General features: G+C 29.3%; 1 protein-coding gene across 1 annotated transcript; it reads right to left on the reverse strand.

Moving 5' to 3' along the window:
• Window positions 1-33: 33 nt before the first annotated feature.
• LOC136976293 (UDP-glucuronic acid decarboxylase 1-like) lies at window positions 34-22625 on the reverse strand. Its single transcript, XM_067271532.1, has 10 exons — window positions 22446-22625; window positions 17215-17269; window positions 16946-17102; window positions 16454-16634; window positions 16273-16377; window positions 12685-12866; window positions 4843-4962; window positions 4612-4774; window positions 4426-4529; window positions 34-666 (listed from the first exon to the last, which is right to left on the reverse strand). The coding sequence occupies exons 1-10, from the start codon at window positions 22513-22515 to the stop codon at window positions 556-558; spliced, it is 1248 nt and encodes a 415-aa protein (XP_067127633.1). The 5' UTR covers window positions 22516-22625; the 3' UTR covers window positions 34-555.
• Between the last annotated feature and the right edge of the window lie 664 nt (window positions 22626-23289).

The following is a 23289-nucleotide window of genomic DNA, read 5'->3' on the forward strand; positions in this document are numbered from 1 at the left end:
ACTGAAGTAATTAGAAGTATCTATACCAAATGCTTAATATTTAAACAATTCTTTTATTCAATAAATAATACAACAAAGAAGGAAATGTCTCCTTTGAACCATAATGTGTGAATAAGTTAAATACAGGTAATATGTTGGTTTTGAGTTCTAATTTGACAAAATATTAGAAGGATGAAGAGCATCATCCAATAAATGAACAAACAAAAATCAATCAAAATATAATTTTCTTTTATTGAAAGTAATATATTGATTTAATACAAACTAACAAAATACAATTAAAATATAAAATAAAAATTAATATATTTGAACAAAACAATTTATTCAGAATCAACACTTTGCATCACATTTTATAAAGTATCTTCAAATTTTAGCAAAAGTTTTTTCAAACATTTGGAAGACAATTGTCAGACGTAATTACATTTTGTACAGCATCATTACGTGAATACAAAATAAAAAAATATTAAAAACAACACGATTCACAGTTTTGTTATAATACAGGCAATTACTTGTTGCCAAAACAGTTCAGACATTGTCCTTTTTAATTGAAAACAAACTTCACAAATTGTCTGTCGTCGTCATTTGATTTTTATTAAAAATCTTCTTGTTATTCATCAGTTCATTACGAAAATATTCTATTGTTGTCTTTAATCCTTCTTGAAGTGAAACCTGCAAGAATAATTTGAAAAAATTCTGATTCAATTTATGCATTTTATCATCAGACAAACAAAATTGTGATAAATTTGTAATACTAATCAATTTTTATCATGTAGTAAAGATGTAATTAAAGTTGTTTTTTATAGTATACTGAATTGTTTTAGAGATAACTGAAATGGGTTCTAATATTTTATACTGTTGCTAAGCATCCTTACTTAAGTGGTGGTAGGAAAGAATTTTTAAAAATAGCCATTTCATATTAAAAATTTGTTTATATGTTAACATAATCCATAAAAATTTTAATACAAATTACATTTTAGATGTAAATATCCAATTTATTTCTAAATCAGAAAGTTTAAAATGAAAATCATAACTTCCAGTGCATCTTTATAAAAAATGTCACTAGAATTCTGTATGTTAAGATTATTGAGTGACAATTTATATCTTGTCAAAACTTTGATGTGCCACAGACCAAGTCCAACAATGAATTTTCATGAAGACAGAAAAATTAAAATACTTTCAGTTTCAAATATAATTTTGTTTCAGTAAGCATCTACTATATCTTGTGATTACAAGGTGCGTCTGAAAAGTTCGGTGAATGGTCCCATAGTTGAATAACCGTGCTGGTTAGGATGTAGTGAGAGACTTGCCAACTAATGCCCCCTAGCGTCAAAATCACGACAGTTAAACAGAAGTGTGCACAACAAACAATGCAACGCAGTCAGTGTGAGAAGGAGTGTCACTGCAAATTGGAGAAACGCGTGAACATCAAGTTTTGTTTCAAATTAGGCAAAATGACAACGGAGACACATGAAATGGTAGTGAAAGTGTATAGTGTTGAAGCAGTGAGTAAAGTGTTTTTGAATGGTTTAAACGCTTCAGAGACGGAAAGGAAAATGTTGATTGCCTTTTTCGACAGTAAGGGCTTGATCCATCGTGAATTTTTATCCAACAATACAACCATCAACACAGAATTCTACGAGGGAGTTTTGAAACGGCTGCTGAAACGCATCTGGCGACTTCAGCCACAGTTGTACCAGACTGGACGTGGACTCTGCTCCACGACAACACCCGTCTGCACACTGCGAGCTGTATACGGCACTTCCTCGCTACATGCCAGGTGACAGTTCTTCAACACTCTCCATATTCTCCAGATCTGACACCTGCAGATTTCTTCTTGTTTCCCTGCCTCAAAGGAGTCCCGAAAGGCCTATGCTTTTCCGACATTGCGTGACAATGGTGCTTTGTGTGATACCGAAAGAAGCGTTTGCTTACAGCTTCCAGCAGCTGTATAACCAAAGTCAAATGTGTGTTGTCACTAATGGCGATTACTTTGAATGCCAGTAAAGGTATTTTGTTTGTATCTCTTGTTTCCTTTATTTTATGAGACCATTCACCAAACTTTTCAAACACACCTTGTACCATCCTAATAGTGCCACAAATTGTATTGGTCATATTCAAGAAACAATCCTCACTTGTACTGGTCCACAAAATTTGGAGAATAATGTTTTCATAACATATCAAGCTTTTGCTTTGGATATTTTAATATTTGAAATCAAAGCAGAATGCTCAAAACTACAATAATATTTTTCATTTTATTTCTAAATATGGAGGGAACAAAAATGTACATGTTAATCTCCAAGCAATTAGGCTCGCAAGCTTTTACAATGACCCGTTGGCAGACTAGATCATAGATATACACAAATGTGACATACATCCCAACTGTCACCATGTTTACTGACATGCAGTTAATGTGATAAAGCATAAGAGTACTGAACAGTGTCCAGCTCAAAAAATCCAGCAATGAGATGCTTATTATTTCTAACTTTCATGGCACTATCTGTAACAACAATTTATTAAAAATATAAAAAGCTTAATTTTGAGAGCAGGGATGGGTTTTATTAAAATTTGTAAATGCTAATGACAATTTTACTTGTTATTAAGTCTGATCCTACTGGAGATACACACTAGTCCCTTTATCTCTCCACCCCCTCAACCTTTTATGCTATTAAATTTTGGTGATTAATCTCACTAATAAACAAACCTCCCTGCAAACTTTCAGAAATTTTCAACAAAAAGCACAGGAGTTTAAGCTTCAAAGAAGATAAACAATCATGTCTCCCCCACAGAAATTACCCCTGAACTTTTTTTGCATTTCAACATTTCAAGGTCCTGAGTGCAAAAATGTAAAAATCTTGGGGATCATTTTTTGGCCAATCGACATACTTTCCCTGTTATATATATATAACAGCTGGAAAAGTAAAAATGAAATGTTCAAATTGCATGCTAATAGCTATTCATCAAGAATCTACATAAAATTTTATTCACAGTTTCTCAAAACTTCTAATCCTAATTTTTTTAATCAGCGGTCATATTGACCATTGTGACTGTTCTAGTTGAGATAAAGGGGTTACTCTGAAAGTTTTGCAATACAAGAAAAATATTTTAATTCATTATGGATTGTTATTTCTTTTTAAGAATAAACGTCATATGATGCATTAAGGGAGATTATTTATGCATAATCTAATTTCATCAAAGTGAGAAAGACCCCTTTTCTAATAATGGAACTTTGTACAGATAGTAAATCATTACATGACATGCTTGATTTTTGTGTTGGACTGAATGATTGAAATTGGCTTTTGGAGATGATGCTCCATCCTTTACTACTGTGTTTAGCTGGTACAAAAAATTTCAGAGGAGTCGTACTGCCTTCCACAATGAATCAAGTGAAGGGCGAGCGACTGTGAACAGCAGTGATTCTTGAAAATGTAATTGCTATCCAATTTATGATTGCAGAAGACCAAAGATATACCTATGAAATAATACAGGAGAGATTACAGAGTTGGAGCCTCTGTGGTTGCAGACATTTCTGCATAAGGAGTTTAAAAAAAGTATTGTCTCAATGGATACCTCATCAGTTGATCAGTTATCAACTGATGAGGTATCCATTGAGACACTACTTTTTGATTTGCTCTGACTTTTGGAAATTGTCAAGTCAAAATCTCTAAGGAAATTCTGGAGATGAAAATAATATGGCCAATTCCAACAACTGAAAAAGGGGAGAGCAATAAAAAAAAAGTCATGTTTGCTATTTTGTTCTGTACTTCTGTCTAGTGAAAGCAATTAAGCTAGAAGAACAGATGATTATAACAACTAATTAGTACACTACAGTTATCTTCCTAAAATTCTGCAGTCACTGAAAATTCGAGAGCTACATTTGCATCATGATAAACAGTCTGCTTATCAGTATGTGATGAAGCATTATTTCCTTCAAGCTAATGATATTAGAATCATTCAACATCCACCATATTCACCAATTTGGCAATGTATGACTTCTGGCTACGTTTTAATCTCAAAAAATGTTTGAGGGGTTGCAAATTTAACACAAATGAAATCGAAATTGAAGCTTCTGCAACAGAGTATTTTGATAGCATTCCAGAAAACAAGTGGCATCATGCTTTTGATCTTTGGAAGGAGGGACTACATAAGTGCATTTTGGCCTGAGGAGAGTACTTTGAACATTAAAAAATACTTTGTTTCAAGCCTTATTTTAGTATTCCTGTATTGCAAAACTTTCAGAGTCACCCTTGTATGTAATAACATAATGGAAAAATCAAATATCAAACTGACTTGAGGATGTAATATTCTGATGATATATCATCAAAAGTTATACACAATTCTGGGTTGTAACACTAAAAAAAATTACCTGTAACTAATTCTGAGTTTGTTTGGTATTTGATAAAAAAAAGATTTTATAAAAATAAACATTACTTTAGGAACCCAATGCAATTCGTGCTTAGCACGACTAATATCTGGTTTTCGCCGCTGAGGATCGTCGGTTACTCCGTCTTGATACTTTATAGGACTTGAACCACCTACGAAAATAAAAATTTACAAACATGTAAAATAAGTATACTCCTAAAATGATTAAGAAAATTATGACTTAAAATTCCTCACCAACAATATTTTTAATAAAAATTGCAAATTCTTCAATAGTATATTCTTCTGGATTACCCAAATTCAAGGGCTGAGTATAATTACTATTCATTAGAGAGATGAGACCGTCTACCAAATCGCTTACGTATTGAAATGACCGAGTCTGTTTTCCCGACCCATAAATCTAACCACAAATATTCAAATGATGAGTAAAAGAATATTAAGTTTAAAAACAATTAAAATCATACACACAGTTATGGATTGATTTTGTAGTGCCTGCAGAATAAAATTGCTTACTACTCTTCCGTCTATAATGTGCATTCTTGGACCGTAAGTATTAAAAATTCTTGCAACACGAACATCGACATTTTCCTAAGTAAATGTTAATTCAATACAATTATCAATCACAATAATAATAATAATAGCTAAATTTTAAGAACCTTACAGAAAAAACACGTGAATTACATACAGACTATTTCTTTAGCATACGTTCTTTTCTCAATTATTTTTTTAAAAAATTTTTGAATTAAATAAAAACTGCAATAATCTTAAACTTATATTTATTATCTCAAAATTATTTCAATTAAGTTATAACTAGTCTTCCATAATATTTGGCTGACAAAATTTAATCATTTTTAGTGATATATCTCCAATATATATTTTTCAACTATATACACAAAACAAATTGTTGTATAAATTTTTTTTATCATTAAATATTTATACATCTATTCACTTCAACAAATTTCTACACTTTATTGGACTGCAATTTGAAAAAAATTGTAGACCTATAAATTTCCACTGTCATCTTTTCCTAATTAATCAATCAATCTCGAGAACGGAGTTAGTTAGACGAAAGACAAGACCAGATATGGAAACCTTAGGGGCAGGAGGCTCCGATTAACTATATATGAACTTCTGATGCAAACAGGAAGTCATGTTACTTCAATTCAAAACTTTTCCCCTGAAAAGGTGTTAGATATGACCAGTACAACTGTTGTTAAAGGAAAAGTATGATATACAGGGGAAAGTCACTACTAATTTGAGATAGAGAACATCATATTTTAAATTAAGTAAATTAAAAATATATAAAAATTATTTTGATTATTGAAAACAAGTAATATAAAAAAAATTTTTTTTAAGTCCATTCCTACTTACAAGGGGAGGGCACGACCTGGGAAATTCACTTCGGGATGAGACTTAGTATATAGGTAGTACTCCTTTAGGATGTTCAATCCTCAAAACAAGAAAGCGCAATGGCCAGCCAATTTTAAGAAAAAGGCCTTTAAAAATTTGAGCTTAGCTTATGTACTAATAAGTTTTGCTAGGTCGGCAGCTGCTGAGCAGCTCAGTCGACATCGTTCTTGGCTACCACCAAGTCGTTCAGGGTTCAAATCTCGGTCTCGATTACCGTATTTTACGGACTATAAGACGCACTTTTTTCTTCGAAAAATTGCCTCCAAAATTCAGGTGCGTCTTATAGGTATTTTTTAAAAAAAATTGCTTAAAAATTAAGGTGCGTCTTATAGTCTGTAGCGTCTTATAGTCCGTAAAATACGGTAGTATTTTTTTTTTCTTTCTAAAAATTTTTAAAAATAAGTATTTTGAATATATATAAATATTAAAATTTTATTATAATAAATAATTTCATTTAAAAAAATGTTTAACACATATTACGTGTCATTTTAATTATAATAATACAAAATAATTAATAAATGTATTAATAATTATCATCATCAACTATTGGTAAACTGATAGTATCTTCATTCACAGACATTTTACTGTAAAATATTGAAACTATTTGTATTATAGTGTGATATATTACCAAACACTATGATCTCTTCGAAATCCAGAAGTAAACTGACACTCCAAATATCAGGTCAGTCCATAAGTCCATGCACATTTTTATGACCTTGAGAAAAATCTTGTTTTGCTGTTGAAAATGTCAGTCTAATGTGATACTTTTCACACTGAAGTGTTAAATTGGATCTCATTTATATAATACTGTTGGAATTGGAAACATTTTAGTTGTTTATTTTTGTTAAAATGGAAGTAAAGGATGAATATAAAAGACATGTTTTATACTTTTTATTTTTAAGTGGTGAGAATTAATAAGAGTAGTAACCTTCGAAAAATCTGATACAATAGAATAATAAATGAAAACTGTTGTTTCATAACTAATTATTTATAACTATTATTATTTATTATTTTGTATTATTATAATTAAAATGACATGTAATATGTGTTAAACATTTTTTTAAATGAAATTATTTATTATAATAAAATTTTAATATTTATATATATTCAAAATACTTATTTTAAAAAATTTTTAGAAAGAAAAAAAAAAATACTAATTGAGACCGAGATTTGAACCCTGAACGACTTGGTGGTAGCCAAGAACGATGTCACTGAGCTGCTCAGCAGCTGCCGACCTAGCGAAACTTATTAGTACATAAGCTGAGCTCGAATTTTTAAAGGCCTTTTTCTTAAAATTGGCTGGCCATTGCACTTTCTTGTTTTGAGGATTGAACATCCTAAAGGAGTACTACCTATATACCAAGTCTCATCCCGAAGTGAATTTCCCAGGTCGTGCCCTCCCCTTGTTAGGTTAACAAAGAAAAATTTTGGGTACGTTCGTTAAGTCGAACGAGTTAAACGCGTTAGTAACGAATCGTTTGAATAGTAGTAGTCTCGCTCAGTGCGCATGCTCCGCGGTGATGACGTATGGAACGAAACCCTAACGAAGCTCACGAAGGAAAGAGTTAGTTTACTTCGTTAAGAAAATGGCGCCCGACGATATTGATGTTTCTAGATCTACTTGAGTGTTTAAATTGTGAATTAAAAGGTGAAATGATTGAAATAACTGTCCATCTGAAGCAACCTAAGAAAAATATTTTGAATAAGGCTGCAATATCAACATTCATATCTTCGATTTTAGAAACAGCCATTTAGTTATAACGAATCGTTCGAAAAGTCTAACGAAACAAGAATAACGATGACGTCATTCTCGTTTAACTCGTTTGACTTAACGAACGTACCCTTTATTCTAGTTACTTTTTATTAAATAATTACAATTAATATAAATATGTATATACATATGCTAAATATCTTATGTAAGAGAAATTTTTTCTCCCATATAAAACTAAAATTAATTAATTAAATTTAATTAAATGAATTAATATTTGAAAAAACTCTATTAACATCAAGTGTCATCCACTACAAGTTTAAAAAAATGTATTTGAACTTGAGTGGATGAATAAAAAGTATTTTATTAATGATTGAAAATTTGAACAAGATATATACAGTATATATATAGGGAGTGTGTGAACTAATAGTAGGAATTTAAAAATAATACCATATTCTAATTTTATATTTTTTTGGATTCAAGATTAAATTTATTATCAACTTAGATGATTGACAATAAGTCATACTTAATTAATTGATGTAATCTGATCAAGATATGTCTAAAACAGAGTATGATGGTACTTGCCAGAATTTTCAAACTTGACAGATGTTCATTTTACAGAAAGTATATTTTTTGTAATGCCAAAAAAAAGTTGCATCTCATAAGTGAAAGCAAAGCAGTTCTTACACTTTTGTTGAAACAGATGAATATAGTACTTAATTTTGGTTAGTTTAAGAATTTTTCAAGGTTGCTTCTTATTGTTTAGCAAATATGGAGAGAAAGTGCATAAAATGATTTTAGTAATTGTTTAATAATTTTTATTTAAGAAAATATATACACTGCTCACAAAAATTAGGGGACATTTCAAAATGAATACGAAGCAATAAAAAAAAATAAAGCCTTTGATTTTCTTCTTAAACAAGATCATCAGGAAAGCAAGTCAAAGAAAGTTGTTTGATTATGTAAATGAGATTCAAACTCAATTGTCATATTGGTGGGGATGAACAGAAGCATGTCAAACTGGATGAGGGTGCCACACATTAACTGTTCAGTAGGGTGTATGGTCACCCAAACACATGGACGGGGTCAGATTGTCCAGCAGTTCTTGTGGGATCCTCTCCACTCTTGCTCCAGGGCAACTTCCAGCTCAAGAAGTATTGTGGGAGGCATTGGACAGTTTGCTAGGCATTTTCCCAGTGCATCCCAAGAATGTTCAAAGGAATTCAAGGTCTGGAGAATGTGAAGGCCAGTCCACGCATTTGATTCCTGCCTCCTGAAGCATGTTGTCAATGAGATGCGTATGATGGGGCCTTGCATTATTGTCCATGAAAAGAAAGTTGTTTCCAACTGCTCCAGCATAGAGTACCACTATAGGGTGCAGGACTTCATCTCAACATCTGACAGCAGTCAGTGATCTGTTTCTGATGACTTGGAGATCAGTACAACCACCGATGCTGATGTCAGCCCATGCCATGATTTCACCACCACTGAAGAGTCCCTTTCTTGCATGAAACATGGATTTTCCTGTGTTCTTCATTCATGCCAGATCAGGACACAATGATTGTCAGGCTGCAGACTGAATCGTGACTCATGGGAGAACAGGACAGTTGACCACTCATCACAGGTCCAATGACAATGCTCATTGCCAATCTTCTATGGGTTCTATGATGTTCAGCAGATAACAGAATGCATACCATGGTCGGCAAGTATGCAGTCCAACATGATGGAGCTTATTTCGTATGGTCTGGGTGCACATCTGTCGTCTGGTGGCAGCAAGAAACTGTCCCCGCAGCTCTGTTGCATTGCTGCACCCTTCTTGCCAAAAAGGTCAAGTAGCAGTCTTCTCTTGCTGTTGAGGGTAGAGTCGCTTATCTGCCACATCATCTTTGTACTGTGCCAGTCTTTTGAAAGCAATTCCAATCTGCTAACACACTTTGGAATGTTCTAAATGTTGTTGCCACTGTTGTCTGTGTTTGACCAGCTTCAAGACATCCTATGGCTCTATAGGCTTCACATTTGGGCAAATCATGTTGCAGTGGCATTGCAGGATGTGCACTTTTAAGATCAGGGAATATGCAGCTATGCCAGTACTTTCAGCCTTTTGTATAGTGTATTTTCACCAATGAAATAAAGTTGGTTTTGCATCTCATTTGCATAATCAAACTACTTTCTTTGACTTGTCATTTGCTTTTCTGATGTTCTTGATTAATAAAAAAATCAAATGCTTCTTTTATTGCTTCATATTCATTTTGAAATATTCCCTAATTTTTGTGAGCCATGTAAAATTAATTTGTAACTATTATTTAGATTTTTAGCACCACAATTTTCTGGGGAGAACAAAAATAACAAATAATTATTGACCATCCTCTCTATTATAACTTAGCTAATTTTTGATATTTGAAATATCAATTAGCTAATAGTTAAAATAATGAACTTCAATATCCTGAATTATTAAAATCATGAACATAGACTAACCAAAATGGTGTCTTCACTTGTCCTTTTTCATCTCCTAGAATTCATCTAAAACACACTGAGATCCGAAGTTTTATTTGAAGCTGAGACCTTTGGATAGTCTATGTTCATGATCAAATATTTAATCTTTAAAGATAGATTAGGCTATCTAAGTTGAACTATTACTAAAAATTTCAATATATATAAAGTATTTTAGTTAAATTTATTTGTAACTAAACAAAATTATCATCAACAAATAATTAGTTGAATGCTGAATCTGAGAGGCATCGTTATAATAAAAATAAATAATAATGGAAATATTTACATTGATTATTTAAAATTTATTTTAAAAGCTACTATATAATTAGATCAATAAACATTTTACTTACTATAGAATTGTCTATAAAGTTTTGACTTTCTGAACCAATACACAACAGTGAAAATTATATATACACAATTTTATATGTGTTTCTCAAATCTGTTAGTGGGAAGTGAAATCATCTATTTAGAAATACAAATTAACTGATGAGTGTACTAAAATAAAACATATTCTTACATTCTGGTTCCATAACACTATTATTCACCATGTTAATGGTATTCTATAGTATTCATAGTACTTTCAGACATGTCAGAAATGCTCAAACATTTTTACCTTCTACTACACTAAAAAGCATTTTAAGCAAATTTTTTCCTGTTGATTTAACCAATAATAATTTCTGAATATTAAGTGTTAACAAAATGAATATCAAAATTTTAGAATGCTGCTGCTTATAGGAATTAGTTTTCAACATTTGTAATTCTTCTTACACATTAAATAATTATAGTACAATGATATCTAAAATTAAATAAAGTAATTTTCCATTTGCAAGAAACATTTCATTATATAGAATTGGTCACAATTTATAGCAATGTTATACATATTTAATTTGAAAATAGTTTTTATTTAAATTAAAAGATTCTTTTTATTTTAGCATGTTAATTTTCATATTCATGAATTGAATACCCGTTCCAAATTTATTTGAATTAGATTTTCTGAAGTAATTTGATTATATCTTTTCATGAACATCAGCATTTTAGAATTGAAAACAAACAACCAAGTTGATACAATACTTAAATACTTATTGAGTAATTACAATAGATAAAATTTCAAAACTATTTACTGCAATCTAAATAAAAATGATCTCCAAATACAATGCAATTATTTCTTCGAAAGTATTAAATTGTCAAATAAAAACAAATGCACAAGGAATAACTGGCTTCTGTTTTCTTTTCAATTACTAATTAATTACCTTGCATTTGTAGATTGAAAGCCTACATCTTAAAGAAAAAATTGATATCTGATGAATATAAAAAGTTATTTCTTCTTGTTCATTTTTCTTTATATTTTGAAAAGCAAAAAATATGAAATAAATGTTCTGCAACAAAAACAAAATACTTCCAAGAAAAATATGATAATATCAGAATCTTGTGACATTCAAATATTTTTGATTTGCCTTTGCAAAAGTTTCTTCTTTAAAAGGACACATTGATTTTAACTCTTAAAAAAAATATGAAACTTCCAGTTTAATATAAACATATTAAACATTAAAAATGAGTTTAATTTTACCAATACAAAAAATAGAAAGCACACCTGAATTAATTCAATCTAATAATTTTTGATAAATTTAATCATTTTAAGTTAAACTGAAGTATAACGTTCCAATGCAATCTGTCTACTACATTTGAACTTAATGAATTTTGTAAATTTTTGATTTCAAATAAATTTTCAAGTTCAAAACTCTAAATTAACTTTTATTTTGAGAATATGCATAAAATCCAGAAAACATTTAATGTTTATTTTATTATTTTAATCTATAATACTCAACAGAATAAAACATCTGTTCAAGAACTGAAGATGAAATGTGACAGCTTTTACATAGCATCTCAAAAATCCAATCTCTATCTGATTTTCTGATTTAGTCTAAATTTGGATTCTTATATTGTATTTAACTTCCAATATTGCCAGACAGGCATAGGAGAAAAAAGGAAAGATACTTGATTCACATTTATTCAGTTGACAAGAAAATCAAAAATATAAATGGAGTTAATACACAACCAACCATCAACTGTAATAATCAGGCAGATTACAAGCAATATTAAATTTGGAAATTATAAGATAAGGCGTTAGACAAAAACAAAAAATAACCAAAAAGCTACAACTCATTTACAATTTAATTATTACCAGTGTATAAACAAATTATTCGGCTCTTTTAGAAAAAATAATTGCTTTCTACATATTCTGAAGAATATATTTATGTAAAAATGTACATAATTTTGGTCATTAAAAAATAATTAAGCATCATTTGTAACTGCAACTATTCTTGGCTAATTTACTAAAAAAATTTATTAATTTTTTTTGTGAAGAAAATATTAGAAAACATGTTCATAACTTCAGTGTTTGATAATAACTGAATTGTAATTTATTAATAAAAATAGTTAAAATGTAGCCACAATAGTTTGAGAATACTGACGACTTATCTGAGAAATTCATCTTCTCACAAGATATTAAGATAGGAAAGATATAAACTTATGCAAAAGAAAAAAAATGTATAGGTATTGCTCAATTTTAGAAAAAATATTTCAAATAATTGTTTCACTATTTATATTTTAGTATGTATTTTAAAAATATAACTTAAACAATCATTTTCATTTATATTGAAAATATTTATAAAATATGCTACTACTATTTATACTATGCTCACTTGTTTTGCATATGCATAACATAGAGACTCGGCTACTCTTTTTCCTTCATCATAACATGAACGAGGACCAATGGGATTAACTCTACCCCAATAATCTTCAGACTGTGGATGAACTTCAGGATCACCATAAACTTCTGAAGTAGATGCAGTTAATATTCTTGCTCCTACTCTCTTTGCAAGACCTAATAAAATAAATTTTAACTTTGATACTATGTTTATATAAAATATGAGTAAATAATTAAATAATAGTGGCATAACAATGGTTAATTGTCTGTTCAAAGCAACAAAAAGCAAAATGAAATTCTTAATTTCTATTCTTAATTTACCAGCTTTTTTTTAAACATTTGGATATTGATAAACAATGGCACTTAGAAATGAATTTGTTTTAAAGTTTGTTCATTAAACCATAGAAAGCACTTAAATTTTTTATTCTGCAACATTACTTCTAAGAAAGTTCTATTTGCATTTGCAATAAAAATAAACCTGTTCCGTCAGTTTCACAATCCACACCTTATTGTAAAATAGTTAAAACTTAATTATAAATTTACAATGTAGATGAACTATTTATAACAAATTATTTCTTCATAACAAATATTTGATTTATATTAACTTTACACACAATTTATAATATAGTTCAAAGACACCTCATTTTGCTACACAAATAAAACAGATTAAATTTAAGAAAAATATAGAATTAAAAACAAAATAAGCTACTCAAAAGAAAAAGCAGAAAACCTAACAAAACGTAAAACTCATTCCAAGTCCTCTGTAGAAAGGTTGACTCTTCCTTGTAAAAAGTCAACCTTTCTTCTCTTCCTTGAAGTTGAGAGAAGGCCTCACAGATATTGTAAATCTGAAACCTAAACAACACTGGCCTGGATCTAAGACAATATACAAACACCATGAAGCATTCCTGGATCCAGGAGGAGCTCTTATGATAACCATCCTAATGATTTCAGTCAATAATCACATAGGCAGAAATTTGATGCAATTATCAGACCAGCAGAGGTTGCTTTGAAAATACAGAAGGGTTTATAATTGTCATATGAGACCAGGTTATAAATACAAAAAGAAAAACTACAGAAAGCACATTTTAAAAGGAAACATTTCCAGAAAACTTAGAAAATTCCACATTGTGATGAGACCATACAACACAACAAACTGGATTGCAAGCTTTTCATACAAAACAGACTATTTATATTGATGTGACCAGAGGGTCGGTACCTCCTTGGTACCTTGTCAGGACTGACACCATTGTGTCTTCTAGGATAGACACAGAAACTTTGATGGCTGCAAATTCGGAATTCACATGAGCAGTCGCGTGTGGGCAGTCGGATTCGGGATGGAGGAGGGTTGAGAGACGGATCGGAAGTGAATCATGCAGATACGAGGTTAACAACTAAAATAACTGAATTAATTTAACAAAAAAGGAATACATAGCTCTATGCTATCGAATAATAATGGTCGAGAGAGAGAATTTACAAGAAATCGCAAGTTGGTATATCCATCTTTGATGTACTGAATTGTACAGACTTCTGGGATTGCTGATTTGTCAGTCGGTTGGGGAGGTGTTAAAATTCCCTTTTCTTGATGGCAGTCGGATATAATAATGAATAACTGGAAAACAGGATGAAGGACTAGATATAATAATCCGGGAAGTTCAAAGGTGTCAAAACACAGTATGAAATCCTTGATGATGATGATACCTCTCCTTTTTTGATGGGCACTTTTTTTGATGCGCTCATGAACTTTCGACAACCCCTTGTCCTTGAGTCACTCCTTTTTATACTCTAAATCACATTACCCTTTTTTCACCAATCGTGAAATCTAGCGATTAGTTCCCCATGACACATTCAATGAGTTCCATGGGAAAGGAAATGACTCCAGGGAGAGAGATGCGATCATCCTCCGGTAATAAAATTGGAAAAACTTTTGAAAGATGGAAAAATGAAGTTTTCTCCAAATTTTCGTCAGGTCCGACTCTCACACTTACATTGCAAAATAACAAATGAAATATATCAAAAGCATGCCTACAAACTCTATTGCACTATAAATACACCTCATACAGTAATAATAAAAACAATATACACAAAATATACTAAGATTATGGTATAATCTTAGTATATGAAAAAACAATTCATCACATTCATTGACAAACTAAACAAAAACACCCACAACATACAAAATATATACACTGAAAAAAAAAATAAATACTCAGAACTTGCACAGGTATCAAACACCACAAACTGCATTAAAGTCTAGAAACATTTGGATTTCACAACTACACATTACACTTACCATACCAAACATGTTACATAGTCAAGAAATTCTTGAACACAAATACATACGTGAAGAGCATATAAACAAAACGACAGTTTTTCCTGACTTTGGTCCAGTTTAGCACTAGGCACTGGTATTAACCAAATATGATATACTCTATCATAATAATATAAAATAAATACAATTTGTTCTATTTAACAATTTGGAAAATGTAAAGTTAGAAATTATAGGAGAATTTATTTTCATAAATAAACAACAAAATAAAAATCAAAATAAATTTTCTGAATAAGACTACTATTATAAAATATATTTTATTCAGTAAAAAATATTTCATTTTAATAACAGAAATATTCATAATGAGATCAAATGTAATAAAATAAAATAGCTAATGTAGTATTCTACAAATATAGTATTTTCTGCATACAGTATCTTGCCAAATTATTACACCCAAGCAAAAGATTGATAATTTCTTAATTTTTGGTGTAATAAATCAATAATAATGCAATTGTTGATATAATTTTTTAAAATAATTGTGTTTATTGTGTCTTTTGAAATAAGTAAGTTTTTGCATATAAAAATTTTAATATAACAAAATGAAAATTAGTATTTTGTATGATCACTTAACAGCCAGTAGTATTTCTATATGACAGGGAACACTCTATGCATTTTTTAAATTCTTGTTTTCATCAATGAGCTATGGTGCCATACCTAAATAAGAACCTCTATCATTTCCCTTTTTATAGTAAAAAGTTGATTTTTTTACATTTACAAGTTGTCACTAAAAAAATTTATCATTAGTGTTTATGTTATAATAGAGAATAAGAGTAACAAAAAAAATCTCATTCCTGAAACAATATTACAAAAAATACGAGGAAAATAGTATAAAAAGTATTATTTTAGTCAATGGGTCTAATAATTTAGCAAGGTACTGTAGATGTAATGATACAGTATCACTACATCTACAATACCTTGTAGAACTTGTACTTGTGTATCATGTTTTCTTTTTAAGCATTAAATAGTTTAATTAATAATTAATGTCGTGTGTGTTTGAAAACTTTAATTTGGAAAACACTACAAAACAGTATCGTCTAAGAAAAGAAAGTTTATCAGATGGCAATCTGTTAATGGAAAATTAATTCATCAACAGGTTGCAAAGTATATATGATGACATCATGAGTTATGTTAGTTTTTAAAATTATATTATTTCTAAATAGAATTTCTTAGTAGAATTCTTGTAATATATAGAAAAAATATTGTCAGTAAGAAGTTTATTCTGTTTAAATATCAATTATATATATAAATACTTACCTAACATATTTATTGTTCCAAGTGTATTTGTTTTTATTGTTTTTACAGGATTTAACATATAATGTGGAGGTGAAGCTGGAGATGCAAGATGATATATTTGATCCACTAAAAGAAATTTAATATAAAGTTTAGTTTTAACGAAAGCAAAATTGCTTTTAGTTATATTAAATATAAAATTAACCTTCCATATACAAAGGATTCACAATATCATGTCTTATGACATCAAAATTATCATGCCCTATCCAATGTTCAATATTTTTCTTGCTTCCGGTGAAAAAATTATCTACAACTGTAACTTCATGTCCATCAAACATTAGTTTATCAACAAGATGACTTCCAACAAAACCAGCACCACCAGTCACCTTATCAAAAAATAATAATAATAATTATTATTATTATTATTAAAATTAGTGTAAAAAAAAATCTTACAAGAACACAAATGCAGAAGAATCCAAATAATATTTAATATGTTCTTTGAAATTAAGCACAAATTTGTGCTTAATTCCAAGAACATACAACCAAAAGAGAGAACAGCAAGCAATCAAGTACTAACAATTAATATTTTCTAAGATTTTTTGGCATTTGTAATATGACAATAGTAAATAGATTTAATTACTGATTTATGTAGGACACACTATTAACATTACATATTGTGAAAATATTTTTAATTTACCAAAATCCTTTTCCTATCTTTATAGGTTCTTGTTTTAACTTTTGGATATGATTTAGCAGCAGTTTCTTCAAGTTTATTCACACGACTTTCAAGCTCCTTCAATTTTCTTTCAATACTGTTATCTTCTTTAGATAATGTAATAACAGTTTTCTCTGGTCTGAATAAATATTGAAGCCAATTAATAAATAATTCTTTTAATTTCTTTCTTACTTTTAGAAAATAAATATTTATTATTTAAAAATTTATAAACACAAAAACAAAATACCAACTTTTTAGTCTCTCTTATAACTTGAGAATCCACAAGATGTTGATAAGTACAGAGAACTGAAAGTTTAAAATATGATAAATTAATAAATTTTTATATTAAAAATATAAAACTGATATTGAACTAGTATATAAATTTTAATAAAGACCAATTTTGCAATTTTTTACTTGTTTACTATTATGTTGCAAAATTATTAAATGTCCAAGCATATGAAGAAAAAGCAGCTAAACAATATAAGTACAGTAAATAGTGAAAAAGGATCAAGTGATTATTGAAAAAGAAAAATTGGAGAAAATTTAGAATAAAAAATAAATAAATCAAACCCCAAGTTTTGATGAAATAATAATAGAAAATAACAACATATAGCAAATTCTGAAAGACCTTGTACGAGAAGAGAACTCCATATGATCTGACTAAACAAGGGCCCACCAGAGGCCAAGTGGTTCTAGTCCCTGAACACTGGTAGTTTGGTTATGGGTTCGTGCCTCTCCAGGATGGGCTGGCCATGTGGTATTTTCCGGGTTAACTGGCCTCAATTTAAGTGTTAAAGAGACCAGTTATCCTTAACAGATCTCCCGGAAGGCATCCCCCAGACAGATCACCCAAGTGTTGAGTTGCCATAACTAACAAAACAAAAAAAACTGACTGAACAAAAATAATTTATATTAAAGTATAAGTAATAAAGTTTAACATGGTCAACGGTTATTTATGTTTAATAAAATACAATAAATATAACTTTTAACAAAGATAAAACCTTTGGTTCAGTCATTTCCTTCTGTCGTTCACACCATCAACAGTTCATAAGAAACACAAAACTTATGGAGATGAAGATGCTTTAATCATATATTACATTTTTTACCGCAGAGGCTGTAGCCTACAAAGAAAGGTCGTCTCCGTAAGTTTTGTGTTTCTTATGAACTGTTGATGGTGTGGACGATGAAAGGAAATGACCGAAGCAAAGGTTTTATCTTTGTTAAAAGTAATACTTATATCTATTGTATTTTATTACAGAATTTATATTGCTTATCTTTATCTTGGAGATTTAGAGTCTAATAAAAAATAAAAGGAAGAAAAAAAACCATGTAAAAGTTCTTCAAAAATCATGTTGCCATAAGTCCAATTAAATAATAATAAAAAATAGCTAAAAAAGAATAAAATTATATTGTGTTCAATCTCTTAATGATTTATTGTTGTTTACAACAGAAAATATTGTTTTATACTTAAACTATGAGAGACAAACAAAATTAGGAATAAACATTATTTATTATTATAACAAATGGGAAATTTTAGGACATTAATATAAACAGATGTTAACTGTATGGGTATACAATATTAAAAGAAATAAAAAACAATACCTTTCAAAATTGGAATAATATAAATAAAGAATTTGGCATAAAAGATAAAATATGAAAATATACAATAGTGCTTGAAGCTCATTGAAATTAGATGGATCTTCAAAAAAGTAATAACTATATTGAAGATAAAAGAGGTTAAAAAAACCCAAAGTTTACTAAAACCTGAATCATGTGAAAAATATTTTGTAATATAACACTAGTTCTATTGATATATATACAAAAATTAATACATATATTATTAAAAACTTATACTTATTAATAAATTCATTGCCAATTCTATATAGACTGTCATCAAATCAGAAGTTTTATAAATTCCAGACAAAAAATCTGAGTATTTAAAATTGCTTTAAAAACAATATTATATATTAAATATATATTATAGAAAAACTTTTAGAAAATAAAATAAGAAAGTGTAAAAGTAATAAATTAATTAATCTTTATGTCTTACTACTATGATAATTAAATATAAATGAAGATTTGAATCATCATAACAGAAAGCTAAAATTTCATTTTCTCCAGAATTTTTTTTCTTCTTGACTCAGTTTCACACAATCCCTACAACATTCCATTATTGCAACCATTAGGAATTTAGGTTACATTTTAAAATAAATTTCTTATTTCTACAAACACTGTATTAATAAGACATTTTCATATTTACGTAAGTATACTGATTTAACAAAATTTAAAATACTTTTTGTATGTAATTTTGTTTATATTTTAAATGTTTTGAAATATACTTGAAATAAAAAGAATAAAATCGAATTCTTTTGAATTAAACTAAAGAAGCCTTAAATATAGTTTACATATGAAGGTTTGATAAATTCAAAAGACTATAGTTATAGAATATCTGTGTTCATAAAGCTGAAGTATAAATATCAATTAAATAAACAGATCAAAATCATTACTACTTTGAAGGTGAAATAAACTTGGTGAGATCAGTCAAGATATCAGCAGAATCCAACAAATAACTAAAACTTATAACATTAATTTCATGCCGAGATTTTAATATTTTGTATGGTAAATGGTATACTGATATATTCGAACAACACAATTTCTATAGAATAATTCCTATGTTTGTTTATAATATACAGCATACAGTGGTGTACCCAGAAGGGGCCAAGGACCTTGGCAACCTCCAAATAAAAAAGAAAAATAAAATAATAGAAAATTTTCCAAAAATTCTTTTCATAATTAAATTCATTTTTTTTTATTTATTTTGTGTTGTGTCTTATTTCCTACTGTGTGTTTTTATTATATTGTGTTGTGTCTTATTTCCTATTCAATAAAATTCCTATTGTGTTTTATTGCTAATTAATACTACGTATGAATTAGCAGTAAATATGGTAGGAATTTTATTGAATTCGCATTAAAAATTTTTTTTATCCATTCAACTTGGCTTCCCCAAAGATTAAATCTTGAATGCCCCACTGATAATATATATTATTATATATATTTAATCACTATTATATATTGTTGTTGTTGAGATAAAACAATGGTATTATAACTATTACATATAGGAAATTTAAAATTTTTTCCTTCAAACTACAGTGGAACCTCGGAATACGACCTTAATATGATGTTTGGACTTATGCCGAATAGGACGTATACCAAACCAACCTTTCCCATAAGAAGTAATGTAAAAATGATTAATCCGTTCTCAAGTAAAAAAACTCCTCTTGATATGGTATATTAATGGGGTTGTAAAATAATTGAAACACTGTTTGAGCACATTAATAAAAGAATAAATTTTATTATAGATTTTTAAAGTTATTACAGTAATAATCACAAATAATTGCTTCTGATACGCTGTCGTCAGCACATTGTTTTTCAGTTATCGAAAGCAAAAGCAATTTCTCAACATGACCTAATGTCTCCGATCTCTGTTTAGAAATTGATTTAACCCCTTTCACAACGTTAGCAGATTTAATAATGTCTTTATTTTTCATGATTGTCGATATCGTTGTTCTCAGAATACGGTATGCAACAGTTAAATCTCGAACACGCATGCCACCTTCATATTTCTCAACAATCTCTTTTTTCAGTTCCATTGCGATTCTAGTCATTTTTTTAGTTTTCCATTTCTTTTCATTTGCCTTTTTGCAATTCATGATTAATAAAAATAATAAATTTTTACTTACAAATTAAAATCAGAAGAAATTTAACAAAGTTATAGACCGTGGCACCGTGAATGTCTAGTCTGGTCTAATACACCGATAGTGCTACTTGTTCATAGATGGTGCGTATAATTGAATTAAGTCGTATACCGAGCAAAATTTGTTTCGTCCAAACAGGACATATTCCGAATTGGACGTATTCTAAAGCAGATGTATACCGAGGTACCACTGTATTTTAAATTTCATGTAGTTAACAACAATCAAATTTGTTATCCAGATCAACTTTCTGTAATTTGAATATAATATAATATATTTGTGTTAATCTTAATTTATTAAAATTTTTCAAGATCACAAAACTTTCAATTAAAAATTAATAAAAATAACGATTTATTTTCTCCTAGCTTTAAGAAAGTCATTATTAAATATTACTTTAAAGTAAAACAAATTTTGCTTCATTATAATAGAAAAATCAAAATTCATTCTAACAAATAATTTTGTACGAATGTTTCTAAAATCAGCAATAAATGATTATTATAACCATAAATCTTTATTGTGACTTAAACACGTGTTTGTCACAACTACTAATATAAAACACACGTTCACGTATATTGCAAAGGTACAAAAATTTGCTGTAAACTATCAAAATTTTAGCCTAGTAATAAGAAGTGTTAAGAAAGATCAACTAAACTAAAAAAGTAAATTACTGTATATTAATCAGGAATAAGAATTAACTGTATATTCACTATCATCATGCTAAAACTATTATTCAAATGTCATGAAAATTTTAAAAATCATTATATTATTTTTCATTACTATTCATCTGCATTCAAAAATCCATTCTTGAACAAGTTAATTTTTATATTTCATATAACTGCATCAGCGCACAAATGACCTGGATTGATACAGCTGGTGTTTGTTTATTAACCTTTGTAAATATAATGCTAACTTACAATTAATTACATTGCACACATCTAATCGTATATTGTACTATTAGATGTATGCAATAGATCTAAAATTGATTCCAAAATGCTTATTACACAAAATTAGATTTCAAAAAAGTGCAGGTTTAATTTTTAATCACAATATATACATATATATATATATATATTTTTTTTTTTTTGACTTGTGCAATTAGCATATTAGAAGAAGAAACCTAATGTTTCATGAAACCCAATGATGTTAATTTCTAATTATCATACTCTATCAATGACTAACAGTAATAAAATTTAAAATAAAAAAAATAACGATGTCAATGCTGACAACACGACACTACATCACGTATACAGACATATGACTAATTATAAACTGTAAGAATTCACAATATTGTTTTGTTATTAGATACGACCGACCGTGGTCGAGTTAAACTTTTTTTGAACACAAAGCACAATTTTTTATTATAGAATAACGAATAATTTGTTTAAATACAAAATCACTGCAATAGAAACAACACCAAATTATAGTTCAGGCTTCAAAACTTTAGTATATAAAAGCACATTTGATAGACGTTACTTTTATGTACTTTGTACACATAAATAAACCATCTAAAATTAACTTCTACCCAAAACGTTCACTAATTATATACATTTTTTTCAATTAGATAATTTTCAATTGTTTTCATTAAAAACTGTGATTAATAAAAATTAAATGGGTGAATTCACATCAGACAAAAGGAAATCCTTACTCAATTCATAAGTAGCAAGATTAAACGAGTGCATTTCTATTTAAATTCAATGAGTACTTGGTAAATATAAAGTTTACTTTCTTACCAACATAGAGAAAGAGAAGAGTTATCGCGAGATAAATGATCCTCATTCTGAAGCTTTTATGTCTCAACATAACTGCACATTCTGCAAACACAATCAGATAAAGCCGTCTAGCCCATATTTCTAACACTACTAATCTATGACACTTATCATTCAAAACGCTCGTCTCTTTCCCATTTATTGTACAGGCAGTGTTGCCAGTTTTAAAACGAAAAATTCACCTAATATTGGAAAAATTTAGTTACAATGTAACTAGTTTTATTAACAATGGTTTTTATAAAAATAATATATAATTTATTATAATTGATAAAAATAATTTAGTTATAGGATTCGATCGAAAATTTCAGGGTGATGAAGGGGTGAATCCCCGTCTCTCATCACCGGGCCGCGCCATTGTGGGCCAGGCTGAACCCATAATGGGTTTGCTAAAAGAAACCCTCTTAGTGCCCATAGGGTAGAAAAGAAGAAGAAAGAAATCGCGGGATAGCCGAGGCGGATAAGGCCTTAGCCTACCCGCCTCGTTCGAGTAAGAGACTCCAAAACTTTTTCAAGAGCTGTACAGTAGGACAGCTGCTTCGTCCCGGACATGGAACCCGTCTGTCACCACCTAACCGTCTTTATATGGGCTTGTTCAAACTCACGATGGTCAGAATGAAAACTTCTTTTAGCGTCTACCGGGCGGAAAGAGCCAAGAATAAAAGGTTATACGATTCTGTATTTTTTAATTATTTTTTCACAGTTTCTGGTGTAATTTTAGTAAATTGCTAACATTGTGAGATACCCAGGCAGTCACTCAATACTGGAATCTAAAAAACCCATTGTTCTGGGCCGGCTGAAAATTAAGGAA

The sequence above is a fragment of the Centruroides vittatus genome, unplaced genomic scaffold, assembly GCF_030686945.1.
Source record: "Centruroides vittatus isolate TY-2023 unplaced genomic scaffold, ASM3068694v2 contig_4, whole genome shotgun sequence".
Taxonomy (NCBI): domain Eukaryota; kingdom Metazoa; phylum Arthropoda; class Arachnida; order Scorpiones; family Buthidae; genus Centruroides; species Centruroides vittatus.

Coding starts and splice junctions, on each gene's coding strand:
- LOC136976293 (XM_067271532.1), bottom strand. CDS start 22,515: ATGTTGAGACATAAAAGCTTCAGAATGAGGATCATTTATCTCGCGATA. Junction 16,635..16,945: donor AAGATAGGAAAAGGATTTTG/GTAAATTAAAAA, acceptor TTTTTTGATAAG/GTGACTGGTGGTGCTGGTTT. Junction 4,530..4,611: donor TTTTATTAAAAATATTGTTG/GTGAGGAATTTT, acceptor TTATTTTCGTAG/GTGGTTCAAGTCCTATAAAG.